General features: G+C 48.9%; 1 protein-coding gene across 2 annotated transcripts in view; it reads right to left on the bottom strand.

Moving 5' to 3' along the window:
* The window catches only part of eif4e3 (eukaryotic translation initiation factor 4E family member 3), a 124,197-nt gene that overhangs the window by 54,818 nt on the left and 54,864 nt on the right, over positions 1-14,515 (bottom strand). The window contains exon 2 of one of the 2 annotated variants that reach the window (XM_072472246.1): positions 13,790-13,862. In XM_072472246.1, the coding sequence (XP_072328347.1) occupies positions 13,790-13,862 (73 nt within the window). Of the gene's footprint in view, positions 1-13,772; positions 13,863-14,515 lie in introns of those variants that run through there. The other variant, XM_072472247.1, reaches the window with a different exon arrangement.

Here is a 14,515-nt window from a genome sequence, read left to right as displayed (position 1 = left end):
GTTCTCCCGTGTCTGCGTGGGTTTCCTCCGGGCGCACCGGTTTCCTCCCACAAGTCCCGAAAGATGTGCTGTTAGGTCATTTGGACATTCTGAATTATCCCTCTTTGTAACCGAACAGGCGCCGGAATGTGGCGACTACGGCTTTTCATTGTAACTTCATTGCAGTGTTAATGTAAGCCTATTTGTGACAATAAAGATTATTACAAATTAGAATATTCTAGTTAGTAGGCAGAAAGTATTGAATACTATTTAACAGTGTTAGTAATACAGTGAATGAATATTTATTTAAGAGTGATCATAATATGATTGAACCCAATGAAGTGTTTCAAAGGGGAAAATGTGGAAGTGACTGTGGATAAGGCTGACTTCAATAGAATGAGACAGACTGCATAAAGTAAAGTGGGCAAATCTGTTAAAATAATAAAGGATCAGTGGGAGCGTTCATAAAATAATTCAATATGATCATACAATGGTTGCAGGACAGGAAGCAACTGTTAAGCCAGTCATTTTTTTTTTCTTTTTGGTTATTCTTATGGGAGGCCAGTATTTGTTTCCCACCTCTAATTGTATTGGAGAAAGTGGGTGTGAGCCACCTTCTTGAGCTGCTGCAGTCCAGTCGGGTACAGGTATACCCACATTGCTGTTGCTGGGAAGGGAGTCCCAAATCAGGGTGGCATGGTGCTTGGAGAACTTGCAGGTGGTGGTGTTCCCGTACGTCTGCTGCCCTTGTCCTTCTAGGTGGTAGAGGTCACAGGTTAGGAAGGTTCTGTTGAAGGAGCTATGGTGAGCAGCTGCAGTGCAACATGTACATAATATCCACTGCTGCCACTGTGCATCAGTGGTGGAGGGAGTGAATGTTTAATGTGGTGGATGAGTTGCTGATCAAGTGGATTGCTTAGTCCTGGGAGGTGTTGAGCTTATTGTTGTTGGAGATGCACTCGTGGTAAATGGAGAATATTCTAGCACACTCATAATTTGTGCCTTACAGACATTGGACAGACTTTGTGGGGTCAGGAGTGGAGTTATTTTCTGAAGAATTCCCAGCCTCTGATTTGCTCTTGTGACCGCAATATTCATATGTCTAGTCCAGTTCAGTTTCTGGTCAATGGTAACCCCCACCCCCAGGATTTTAATAGTAGAGGATCCAGCAATGGTAATATAACTGAATGTCAAATGGAGATGGTTAGATTATCCCTAGTTGGAGATGGTCACTGCCTGGCAGTTATGTGGCATAAATGTTACTTGCCATTTATTAGCTCAAGCTTCAATGCCATCCAGGTCTTACTGCATATTGGCATGGACTGCTTCAGTATCTGAGGAGTCACAAATGGTGCTGAAGAAATATGCAATCATAGGTGAGCATCACCACCTCTTTTAAAAAATATATATATTTATTAAAGATTTTAACACAATTTTTCTCCCTTACAAACAATAACCCCCCGCCCCCCCCCAGTAACAAAAAAAAAGAAATGAGAAATCGCGCGGAGCAAGATATATACATGGCAAAGTAGTATATTTACATAGCTTTGTACACTGGCTCTCTCCCGTACGTGGCAGTTTCGCCGACTCTTCATGTTATCTCTTGCTCATCCACCCACCCAGGCAGCTCCCCCCCCCCCCCCCCCCCCCCCTCCAGGTTGCTGCTGCTGCTGACCAACCCTCCTCTAACGCTCCGCGAGATAGTCTAGGAACAGTTACCACCGCCTGTAGAACCCCTGCGCAGACCCTCTCAAGGCAAACTTAATCCTCTCCAACTTTATGAACCCAGCCATATCGTTTGTCCAGGCCTCCACGCTGGGGGGCTTCGCTTCCTTCCACATTAGCAAGATCCTTCGCCGGGCTACTAGGGACGCAAAGGCCAGAATACCGGCCTGTTTCGCCTCCTGCACTCCCGGTTCGTCCACTACTCCGAATATTGCTAGCCCCCAGCTTGGCTTGACCCGGACTTTCACCACCTGAGATATTGCACCCGCCACTCCTCTCCAGAACCCCTCCAGTGCCGGGCATGACCAAAACATATGGACATGGTTCGCCGGGCTCCCTGAGCAACTTCCACATCTGTCCTCTACCCCAAAGAACCTGCTCAACCTCGCCCCCGTCAGGTGAGCTCTGTGAACCACCTTAAATTGAATCAGGCTAAGCCTAGCACACGAGGAGGAGGAATTAACCCTACCTAGGGCATCCGCCCACAGACCTTCCTCGATCTCCTCCCCCAGCTCCTCCTCACATTTACCCTTCAACTCTTCTACCAGCGCTTCCCCTTCTTCTTTCATCCCCTGGTGTATTTCCGACACCTTGCCCTCCCCGACCCATGCGCCTGAGATCACCCGGTCTTGAATTTCTTGTGCTGGGAGCAATGGGAATTCCCTCACCTGTCGCCTTACAAAAGCCCTCACCTGCATATATCTAAAGGCATTTCCCGGGGGTAACTCAAACTTCTCCTCCAGTGCCCCATGGCTCGCAAACGTTCCGTCAATGAACAGGTCCCCCATTCGTCTGATCCCCGCCCGATGCCAGCTCTGGAACCCCCGTCCATCTTTCCCGGGACAAACCGATGGTTACCCCTGATCGGGGACCACACCGATGCTCCCACGGCACCCCTGTGCCGCCTCCACTGGCCCCAGATCCTTAGCGTTGACGCCACCACCGGGCTAGTGGTATACTTTGTCGGCGAGAGCGGCAGCGGTGCCGTCACCAACGCCCCCAGACTCGTTCCTTTGCAGGACGCCATCTCCATCCTCTTCCATGCCGCCCCCTCTCCCTCCATAACCCACTTGTGGATCATCGACACATTTGCTGCCCAGTAGTAGCTCCCCAGGTTTGGCAGCGCCAACCCTCCTCAGTCCCCACTGAGTTCCAGGAACACTCTCCTTACCCTCGGGGTCTTATTCGCCCTCACAAACCCCATAATACTCCTGCCTACTCTCTTAAAAAAGGCCTTAGTGATCACGATGGGAAGGCATTGAAACACAAACAAAAACCTCGGAAGGACCACCATTTTGACCGATTGCACTCTACCCGCCAGCGAGAGCGGTAGCATGTCCCATCTTTTAAAATCCTCCTCCATTTGCTCCACCAACCTCGTCAGATTCAGTTTATGTAGGGCCCCCCAACTCCTGGCTATCTGGATCCCCAGATACCGAAAGCTCCACTCCGCCCTCCTCAGCGGTAGGTCCCATATCCCTCTTCTTGGTCCCCTGCCTGTAATACAAAGAGCTTACCCTTCCATACATTGAGCTTATAGCCCGAAAACTCACCAAACTCCCTTAGAGTCTGCATGACCTCCACCATACCCTCCATTGGATACGCCACGTACAGCAACAGGTCATCCGCATATAGCGACACCCGATGCTCTTCTCCCCCTCGGACCACCCCCCTCCATTTCTTAGACTCCCTCAATGACATGGCCAATGGACAGGGGGCACCCCTGCCTCGTCCCTCAGTACAGCCGAAAGTACTCAAGACCTCCGCCGGTTCGTCACTACACTTGCCACCGGGGCTCTGTAAAGGAGCTTAACCCCAACTGATAAAAACCTCCCCCGAACCCAAACCTACGCAGCACCTCCCAGAGGTACTCCCACTCTACTCGGTCAAAGGCCTTCTCCGCGTCCATAGCTGCCACTATCTCCGCTTCTCCTCCACCGATGGCATCATTATCACGTTTAAGAGCCGCCGCACATTGGTGTTTAGCTGCCTACCCTTTACAAATCCTGTCTGGTCCTCGTAAATCACCCCCGGGACACAGTCCTCGATCCTCATGGCCAGCACTTCTGCCAGCAACTTTGCATCCACATTAAGGAGCGAGATCGGCCTGTACGATCCACATTGCAGTGGGTCCCTTGTCCCGCTTTAGGATCAAAGAAATTGTCGCTTCCGACATCGTCGGAGGTAGGGTCCCCTCCTCTCTTGCCTCATTAAAGGTCCTCACTAGTAGCGGGGCCAACAGATCTACGTAATTCCTGTAGAACTCCACCGGGAACCCATCCGGTCCCGGAGCCTTCCCCGCCTGCATGCTCCCCAACCCTTGCTCAGCTCCTCCAGCCCAATTGGTGCCCCCAGACCAGCCACTTCTTGCTCCTCCACCCTCGGGAATCTCAGCTGGTCTAGGAATCGTCTCATACCCTCTTCTCCCGTTGGGGGCTGGGATCTGTACAGCTCTTCATAGAAGGCCTTAAATACCTCGTTTATTTTCGTCGCACTCCGAACCGTGGCTCCCCTTCCATCTTTGACTCCCCCTATTTCCCTCGCTGCCATCCTTTTACGGAGCTGGTGTGCCAGCATCCGACTAGCCTTTTCCCCATACTCATAGGTCGCCCCCTGCGCTTTCCGCCACTGTGTCTCCGCCTTCCCTGTGGTCAACAGGTCAAACTCCGTCTGGAGCCGTCGTCTTTCCCCAAGCAATCTTTCCTCCGGGGCCTCTGCGTATCTCCTGTCCACTCTCAAAATCTCCCCCACTAACCTCTCCCTTTCCATGCCCTCTGTCTTCTCCCTGTGAGCCCTAATGGAGATTAGCTCTCCCCTGACCACCGCCTTCAACGCCTCCCATACCACCCCTACCCGTTGTCGTTGGCCTCCAAGTACCTTTCGATACACCCCCTCACCTTCCCACACACCACCTCGTCCGCCAGCAGTCCCACATCCAGCCGCCACAGCGGGCGTTGGTCCCTCTCCTCTCCCAGCTCCAGTTCCACCCAGTGCGGGGCATGGTCCGAAACGGCTATGGCCGAATACTCCGTCTCCTCCACCCTCGGGATGAGCGCCCTGCCCAGAACAAAAAAATCTATCCGGGAGTAGGCTTTGCGTACATGGGAAAGGAAAGAAAATTCCCTGGCCTGCGGCCTTGCAAACCGCCATGGGTCCACTCCCTCCATCTGATCCATAAACCCCCTAAGTACCTTGACCGCCGCCGGCCTCTTTCCAGTCCTGGATTTGGAGCGGTCCAGTGCTGGGTCCAACACTGTATTGAAGTCCCCTCCCATTATCAGGCCTCCTTTCTCCAGGTCCGGAATGCGCCCCAACATGCGCTTCACGAATCCTGCATCATCCCAATTCGGGGCGTACACGTTTACCAACACCACCCACGTCCCCTGCAGCCTACCGCTCACCATTACATATCGCCCTCCATTGTCCACCTCAATAGTCTTGGCCTCAAATGACACCCGCTTTCCCACTAATATTGCCACCCCTCTATTCTTCGCGTCCAGTCCCGAGTGGAATACCTGTCCTACCCATCCCTTTCTTAACCGGACCTGGTCCGCCACCTTCAGGTGAGTCTCTTGGAGCATGACCACGTCCGCCTTCAGTCCCTTTAAGTGCACAAACACGCGAGCCACCTTCACCGGCCCATTCAGCCCCCTCACGTTCCACGTTATCAGCCGGATTGGAGGGGCTCTCACCACCCCCCCTCCCGACTAGCCATCTCCTTTTCTGGGCCAGTCCCGTGTCCACGCCTCCCTCACCCCCCAGTCCCCCAGACGGGGGACCCCCATCCCGACCACCTCTTCTATGTCCCATTCCCTTTCGGCCAGTGCAGCAGCAACCCTTTCTCCCCCCCCCCCCCAACCCACTTTCCCCCCCTCCCCCCCCTAGACCCCTGTCTAGCTTTTTTGCTCCCCCCATGTCACTCCCGCAAGTCAGCTGACACCTGCTGACCCCGGCTACCCCACTGACCTCCCAGTATGGGAGTTCCCCCTCCTACCTTTCTTCCCGCGCACGGGAAAAACCAAACCCCGCGCTTTCCAAAGCCCGCTCCGCCCCCTCTGGCGCAGCTCCTGTCGCGGCCTTGTCTCTCACCCCCAGCCCATGTAACATTTCCTGCGCGTGATTGTGATTGACCCCCTATATACAACAACCATCACACATCAAACCTCAAATATCCCCCCCCACCCTCACAAACCCTCAGTTAGAGTCCAACTTTTTGGTTTGTAGAAATGTCCACGCCTCTTCAGGCGTTTGAAAGTAGTAGTGTTGGCCCTTGTATGTGACCCACAGTCGCGCCGGCTGCAGCATTCCGAATTTCACTTCTTTCTGGTGCAACACCGCTTTGGCCCGGTTGAAACCTGCTCTCCGCTTTGCAACCTCCGTGCTCCAGTCCAGGTATATTCGGATCTCTGCATTGTCCCACTTACTGCTCCGCTCCTTCTTGGCCCATTTCAGGACCCACTTTCTGTCCGTGAACCGGTGGAACCTCACCACCATCGCTCTTGGTGGCTCATTTGCCCGGGGCCTCCTCGCCAGCACCTGGTGTGCCCCGTTCAACTCCAGCGGCCTCGAAGGGGCCTCCTTGCCCATCATCGCCCCGAGCATCGTGCTCGCGTATGCCCAGACATCGGCCCCCTCCGCTCCTTCAGGGAGACCCAGGATCCGCAGATGCTTTCTCCTCGACCTGTTCTCCAGGTCTTCGAGTCTTCCCGCCCACCTCCCGTGTAGCGCCTTGTTCTGCTCCACTCTCACCACCAGGCCTGAGATCTCGTCCTCGTTCTGACCAACTCTTTTTTGTACCTCCTGGATCTGAACCTCGTGGGCCTTCTGGGTGATCCCTAGTCCTTTGATTGCCGAAAGCATAGGCGCCAGCATTTCCTTACGCATCTCCTCTCTATGCTCCTCGAAGCAGTGCCTAATAAACTCCTGCAGCTCCACTTTGTCTCTGGCCGCCGCCATTCTTTCTTTCTTCCCCGGTCCTTCCCGCTGCTCCAGCTCCTGCAGCTCACCTTTGTCTCTGGCCGCCGCCATGTTGTCTTTTTTCCCCGGTTTTTCCCGTTGCTTCAATGCCACTTTTGTGGCCGTTACGCTTCGAGTCCGTTTCATACAAGTTGGAGGGGGACCTCCCTCTTACCTTCCCCACGGGTTAGTTTCAAAAGAAGTTCCGTTGGGGCTCTTCTAGCGAGCCCGAAGGTCCGTGGTAGCGGGAGCTGCCAAATCGTGCGGCTCAGCTCCGCATTGCCGCACCCGGAAGTCAGCATCACCACCTCTGACCTGATATTGGAAGGAGGATCAGTGATGAAGCAGTTGAAGATGGTTGGGCGTTGGGCACTACCCGGAGAAATGTCTGCAGCAATGTCCTGGAACTGGGTGACGGGCTTTCAACAAGCACTTCTGAGTTAGGCTCTTTTGTCCATTTTTTGAACAAGGCTGTAATGAGGTCAGGAGTGGTGTGGCTTGGTGGGCCTGAACTAAGCACCAGTGAGCAGGTTACTGGTGTCTAAAGGCCACTTGTTAATGCCACTTGTGATATCTTCCATCACTTTATTGATGATTGAGAGGCCACTGGGGCAGTAATTGACCAGATTGGATCTGTCCTGTATTCGGTGGGCAGGACGGTAGCACAGTGGGGGCAGCTAAATTGCCCTTTGTGTCCGAAAAGGTTGGGTGAGGTTACTCGGTTACGGGGATAGGGTGGAGGTGTGGGCTTATGTAGGGTGCTCTTTCTAAGGACCGGTGCAGACTCGATGGGCCGAATGACCTCCTTCTGCACTGTAAATTCTATGATTCTATGACATATCTGGGCAAGTTTCCAGATTGCTGATTAGATGGTAGCTTTGTATCTCTATTGAAACAGCTTGGCTAGGCGAACAGCTAGTTCTGGAGGAGAAGTCTTCAGCACTATTGCTGGAATATGGTCAGGTTCCATATCCTAAGCAATATTCAGCTTTTTTTGACATCATGTGGAGTGAATCGAATTAGCTGAAGATTGGCAGCTGGGATCTCAGGAGACAGAGATGGCACATCCACTCAGCACTTCTGGCTGAAGATGGTTCATCCCATCTTTTGTACTGATGTACTGGGCTCCTCCATCATTGAGGAGGGGGATATATTGTGCTAGATATCTGCAAAAGCACACCAGTTAGTCCCACCACTTAAAAAACAATCATTTCACAGGATGTAGGCTATTGCTGGCTAGGCCAGCATTTATTTCCCATCCCTAATTGCCCTCGAGAAGGTGATGGCAAGCTGCCTTCTTGGAACCACGGCAGCCTGTGGTGTAGGTACACCCACAGTGCTGTTGGGGAGGGAGTTCCAGGATTTTTGACCCAGCGACGTGGAGCAGCGATATATTTCCAAGTAAGTATGACAAGTGCCTTGGAGGGGAACTTGCAGGTAGTGGTGTTCCCATGTGTCTGCTGACCGAGTCCTTTTGATTGACAACGGTTGTGGGTTTGGAAAGAGCTTTGGCGTGTATCTGCACTGCATCTTGTAGATGCTACACACAGCTGTGACTGTTCTTCAGTGGTGGAGGGATTGAATGTTTGTGGAGGGGGTGTCAATCAAGCGGGCTGCTTTGTCCCAGATGGTGCTGAGCTTCTTGAATGTTGTTAGAGCTGCACTCATCCAAGCAAGTGGAGAGTATTTCATCACACTCCTGACTTCCATCTTGTAGATGGTGGACAGGCTTTGGGAAGTCAGGAGGTGAGTTACTCGCCACAGGACTCCTAGCCTCTGGCTTGCTCTTGCAACCACAGTATTTATATGGATAACCCAGTTCAGTTTCTAGTCAATGGTGACCCCCAGGATGTTGACAGTGAGGGATTCAATGATGGTAATCACACCGAATGTCAAGGAGTGATGGTTAGATTTTCACTTGTGGGAGATGGGTAATATGATCCCAATGTACGGCTTCTGCAGACTATCTCAAGAGACAAGAAACAATGAAGGATTGTTGTGTAACTGGGCTGGGTATGGATTCAAATTCCGAAACTAGAAAACAGACCTCATACCCCCAGTCCCATCATCGAATTTTGAACAGGGCAGAGTAAGTTTACGACCAAGTTCAACTAAAACAACAGAATATACAAATAAATTGAGGTTATTAAAAATACATGCTTTGATTATTCTTTTGTTTTGCTGCTAAAAGATAGCATTGAAAAGAGTTTAAACAATTTGTTTGGTTTTGTGTAACAATTGCAACACACTCTGTAACCTAATTTTCCATTATTTCCCAAGCACAAATTAATTGTCATACTCAAAAAAATATGCATTTTTCACTTACCTAACATTGACTCCTACAATTTACATTTTCTCCCTAAAGATAATCGATGGCGGGGATTAGAACAGGTTTATCCCGCAGCACTGCAAAGCTAGACTGCCATTGTTCTTCCAACCGAGATAGTCTAATAATCTCATTATTGGGAAAGCCAAGTTGGGTCTGGTTCAGTAGGTCATAGACTTGTTCAGAATTGTCATGAATGAGGATAGCCTTTTTGTCAAGGGAGTGGCCATTTTGACATAGCAAGATTCAGGTCTGCAATGGCAGCAAGAGATCTGCAGTAGATTTGCGGCAATTACATTGGGACACCAGCAGGGGTACAGTGGGATAAGGAAGGTGGCATGACAAAGGTCAGAACAGGAAGGAGAAGAATAAGAGAAACAAGTCAGAAAGGAAACCCAAGGTTTATAACAGCACATTCAATTCAGAATTACTTGCACTGAGGTAGGCTGTTAGAAAAGTTTCTAATTAGTATCAGTAAACATCACCACCGAAAAACAAATTTGAACACTGGTGGTATAGCACTAACTTGATGCACCTTGGATAGTAAAAATTTGCAAACTTAAAAGCATGCATATGAAAGGAGGAGTCTGTAAACAGTTTCCATTTTGAGGAATCTAGAATGAAAGAAGATGAGGACAAGATTAAAAGTAAAAGATTTAGGATAAAGAGGATTTTTAAATTAATACCCAGACCGAGGGAGTGAGGCTATTGAATTCATTACAACAGTTTGTTATTGAACAGAAACCAGATTAACATTTAATGCCACAGGGAAAATTCATTGGACCTCATTACACATGGATAGAGCAGGGACAGGAATGGTTGTTGCAGGTGCCAGGGTTTAGATATTTCAGTAAGCTCAGGGAAGATGGTAAAAGAGGGGGAGGGGTAGCATTGTTAGTCAAGGACAGTATTACGGTGGCAGAAAGGACGTTTGATGAGGAATCGTCTACTGAGGTAGCATGGGCTGAGGTTAGAAACAGGAAAGAAGAGGTTACCCTGTTAGGGGTTTTCTATAGGCCTCCGAAAAGTTCCAGCGATGTAGAGGAAAGGATTGCGAAGATGATTCTGGATAGGAGCGAAAACAACAGGGTAGTTGTTATGGGGGACTTTAACTTTCCAAATATTGACTGAAAACGCTATAGTTCGAGTACTTTAGATGTGTCCGTTTTTGTCCAATGTGTGCAGGAGGGTTTCCTGACACAGTATGTAGATAGGCCAACAAGAGACGAGGCCACATTGGATTTGGTACTGGGTAATGAACCAGGACAGGCGTTAGATTTGGAGGTAGGTGAGCACTTTGGTGATAGTGACCACAATTCGATTACGTTTACTTTAGTGATGGAAAGGGACAGGCATATACCGCAGGGAAAGCATTATAGCTGGGGGAAAGGCAATTATGATGCAATGAGGCATGACTTAGGATGCATCGGATGGAGAGGAAAACTTCAGGGAATGGGCACAATGGAAATGTGGAGCTTGTTCAAGGAGCAGCTACTGCGTGTCCTTGATAAGTATGTACCTGTCAGGCAGGGAGGAAGTGGTCGAGCAAGGGAACCGTGGTTTACTAAAGCAGTCGAAACACTTGTCAAGAGGAAGAAGGAGGCTTATGTAAAGATGAGACATGAAGGTTCAGTTAGGGCGCTCGAGAGTTACAAGTTAGCTAGGATGGACCTAAAGAGAGAGCTAAGAAGAGCCAGGAGGGGACATGAGAAGTCTTTGGCAGGTAGGATCAAGGATAACCCTAAAGCTTTCTATAGATATGTCAGGAATAAACGAATGACTAGGGTAAGAGTAGGGCCAGTCAAGCACAGTAGTGGGAAGTTGTGCTTGGAGTCCGAGAAGATAGGAGAGGTGCTAAATCAATATTTTTCATCAGTATTCACACAGGAAAAAGACAATGTTGTCGAAGAGAAAACTGAGATTCAGGCTACTAGACTAGAAGAGCTTGAGGTTCATAAGGAGGAGGTGTTAGCAATTCTGGAAAGTGTGAAAATAGATAAGTCTCCTGGGCCGGATGGGATTTATCCTAGGATTCTCTGGGAAGCTAGGGAGGAGATTGCTGAGCCTTTGATCTTTAAGTCATCTTTATCTACAGGAATAGTGCCAGAAGACTGGAGGATAGCAAATGTTGTCCCCGTGTTCAAGAAGGGGAGTAGAGACAACCCCGGTAACTATAGACCAGTGAGCCTTACTTCTGTTGTGGGCAAAATATTGGAAAGGTTTATAAGAGATAGGATGTATAATCATCTGGAAAGGAATAATTTGATTAGAGATAGTCAACATGGTTTTGTGAAGGGTAGGTCGTGCCTCACAAACCTTATTGAGTTCTTTGAGAAAGTGACCAAACAGGTGGATGAGGGTAAAGCAGTTGATGTGGTGCATATGCATTTCAGTAAAGCGTTTGATAAAGTTCCCCACGGTAGGCTACTGCAGAAATTACGGAGGCATGGGATTCAGGGTGATTTAGCAGTTTGGATCAGAAATTGGCTAGCTGGAAGACGACAAAGGGTGGTGGTTGATGGAAAATGATCAGACTGGAGTCCAGTTACTCGTGGTATACCACAAGGATCTGTTTTGGGGCCATTGCTGTTTGTCATTTTTATAAATGACCTGGAGGAGGGCGTAGAAGGATGGGTGAGTAAATCTGCAGATGACACTAAAGTCGGTGGAGTTGTGGACAGTGCGGAAGGATGTTACAAGTTACAGAGGGACATAGATAAGCTGCAGCGCTGGGCGGAGAGGTGGCAAATGGAGTTTAATGCAGAAAAGTGTGAGGTGATTCATTTTGGAAGGAATAACAGGAAGACAGAGTACTGGGCTGATGGTAAGATTCTTGGCAGTGTGGATGAGCAGAGAGATCTCGGTGTCCATGTACATAGATCCCTGAAAGTTGTCACCCAGGCTGAGAGGGCTGTTAAGAAGGCGTACAGTGTGTTAGCTTTTATTGGTAGAGGAATTGAGTTTCGGAGCCATGAGGTCATGTTGCAGCTGTACAAAACTCTGGTGCGGCCGCATTTGGAGTAATGCGTGCAATTCTGGTCGCCGCATTATAGGAAGGATGTGGAAGCATTGGAAAGGGTGCAGAGGAGATTTACCAGAATGTTGCCTGATATGGAGGGAAGATCTTATGAGGAAAGGCTGAGGGACAGGAGGCTGTTTTCGTTAGAGAGAAGGTTAAGAGGTGACTTAATTGAGGCATACAAGATGATCAGAGGATTGGATAGGGTGGACAGTGAGAGCCTTTTTCCTCGGATGGTGATGTCTAGCACGAGGGGACATAGCGTTAAATTGAGGGGAGATAGATACAAGACAGATGTCAGAGGTAGGTTCTTTACTCAGAGAGTAGTAAGGGTGTGGAATGCCCTGCCTGCAACAGTAGTGGACTCGCCAACACTAAGGGCATTCAAATGGTCATTGGATAGACATATGGACGATAAGGGAATAGTGTAGATGGGCTTTAGAGCGGTTTCACAGGTCGGCGCAGCATCGAGGGCCGAAGGGTCTGTACTGCGCTGTAATGCTCTATGTTCTATCTCCCATTTCGAAACCAGAGAGCACAATAGGTCTGTTAGTTGGGGCGTTGGTATGCGGTGGTGGGTGGGTGGGCAACGTCATTTGCCCTATCACTTTTGGGAACATCTCTAACACACAACGGTTCTGATAACGTTGCTTTTCTGCATTCAGCCAAAACTGATGTCAGGTCTCTTGGGTATGCCAACAAGATACCCAACACCTGTTTTCGGACCCAGTCTGAAAATTTATTTGCACTCAGTGGTGCAGGCGCTGGATGTGGCCTAACCAGCAGTCCTTAACGTTTTTGTTGGTTACCACACAAAGTAAAAAAACAAAACTTAAATGTTCAGCTGACAGGAGTACTCTTCCTCCTACCAACTCCTTAGCACTACTGCCGGCTGCTGCCAGTTCCGCTCCCAATGGGAAATAACTATACCATCTGTTCTAACATTAGCAACTTTGACAGCAATTGGAAGACAGTGGGTAAAATCCAATCCAGAGGGATAGGAGTGTGCTTTATGATTGTAACTACTCATTTATATTGCCTAATGCAGCACATCGGCAATAATAAATCCATGAAAAATATTTATTAATATCTACATACAGGAAAAATATTGCAATCAACCACCATATCCTATTGTTGCATAAAGTAGTACCACAAAGTGTCAGCTGAATTCACAGATGGAAACCAGGCAAAATGGAAAGCAAGACAATCATGGCTCAGTTCTTCTGGTCTCTGGATGTGGAAGACCTGACTCACCAGGAAGTTTGAACTTCCCCGGTTCCCAGAACCCTCTGAAAAGTCTCCGACTCTGGGTTAGTGTCAGAGACTCTGGACAGTTTTGATGTACTTATCCCGATAGTTACCCAGGAAATATTAGACCGGTAACTACACAATTGTTCCCCCAATCATTTACACGGGAGTCCCCCATCCCCCCCATGACTTCAACCTGACCTGACGAGCTCACAGCACCCACCTCTCCCATTAACCCAGCAACCTAGCCTCTACCACCCAATTCCTCCCTCAACCCCTCCCTGGTTACCGCCCAAATGGACCTTGTTAGGCCAGCCCCTACCAGCCAACTACTCCCTGATGTCTGAATCCTCCCCACAACCTGACCGGGCTAGCCCCTACCATTTGACACAAAATACCGTTGTTCAACTTTTAGAAACAGCATACAGACGAGCAATTTAAGGTTATTTTGAAGAGTTATACTGGCCAACTTTCAATTCATTCCAAAATCATAGTATTGCATAGACATCTTTCACATACCCATGTTTTCTCCTCACCTGTACAGTTTGCACAGTATAAATTTTTTTCAGGTTGGATTCACACTCTGCTGCAGTAGTTCCAGGTACTGATCTAAAAACAAAAACAAAGGAATTTCAGGGACTTTACTCGAAACATCGTGTGTTTTAGTCAACAGGACAATAGCATTCCTGATTCATTTTACAAGTTTAAATCCAACAAATTACCAGTATGAACGGAAGGAGGAAAGGTTTTGGAGCAGCAACATCCCACCAACCTGGGATGTGCTTTATTCCAATTGCCTGAAACTTTTAAGCCTTTAATTAAAATTGGTTCCCACTTCAGTTGGAGCTTTTCACAGTAAGTTCATTGAAGTCTACTTGTGACAATAAGCGATTTTCATTTTCATTTCATTTCATATTTTACTCTCTTGTATAACAGTAGTTAACACTAATTTTGGTATAATTATACTGAGGTTCCAGCAATTAAAATATATTTACAGTTGAGTTAGTGGGCCAAAGCCCCCAGTCTCCAGATCACAGACATATGACTGAAGGTGTGCATCGGGATGTGTAGATGTCACTATGTGCTGACCTCCGTGTGAATTGCCTGGAACTTCCCAGGGGAATTCCCGGCTTCCAGGGGTGCTCTGCGAATATCTCGACTCTGAGCTCGAGTCAGAGGCTTTGGACAGTTCCGCAGTATTTACCTGGGTAGTTATCCATAAAATATTTGACAGATTAAAACCTAGGCTGGGTAACGATATA

The sequence above is a fragment of the Scyliorhinus torazame genome, chromosome 13 (genome assembly GCF_047496885.1).
Source record: "Scyliorhinus torazame isolate Kashiwa2021f chromosome 13, sScyTor2.1, whole genome shotgun sequence".
Taxonomy (NCBI): domain Eukaryota; kingdom Metazoa; phylum Chordata; class Chondrichthyes; order Carcharhiniformes; family Scyliorhinidae; genus Scyliorhinus; species Scyliorhinus torazame.
Note: the sequence above shows the minus strand (reverse complement) of the source record. Positions and strands in the feature narration are given on the sequence as shown.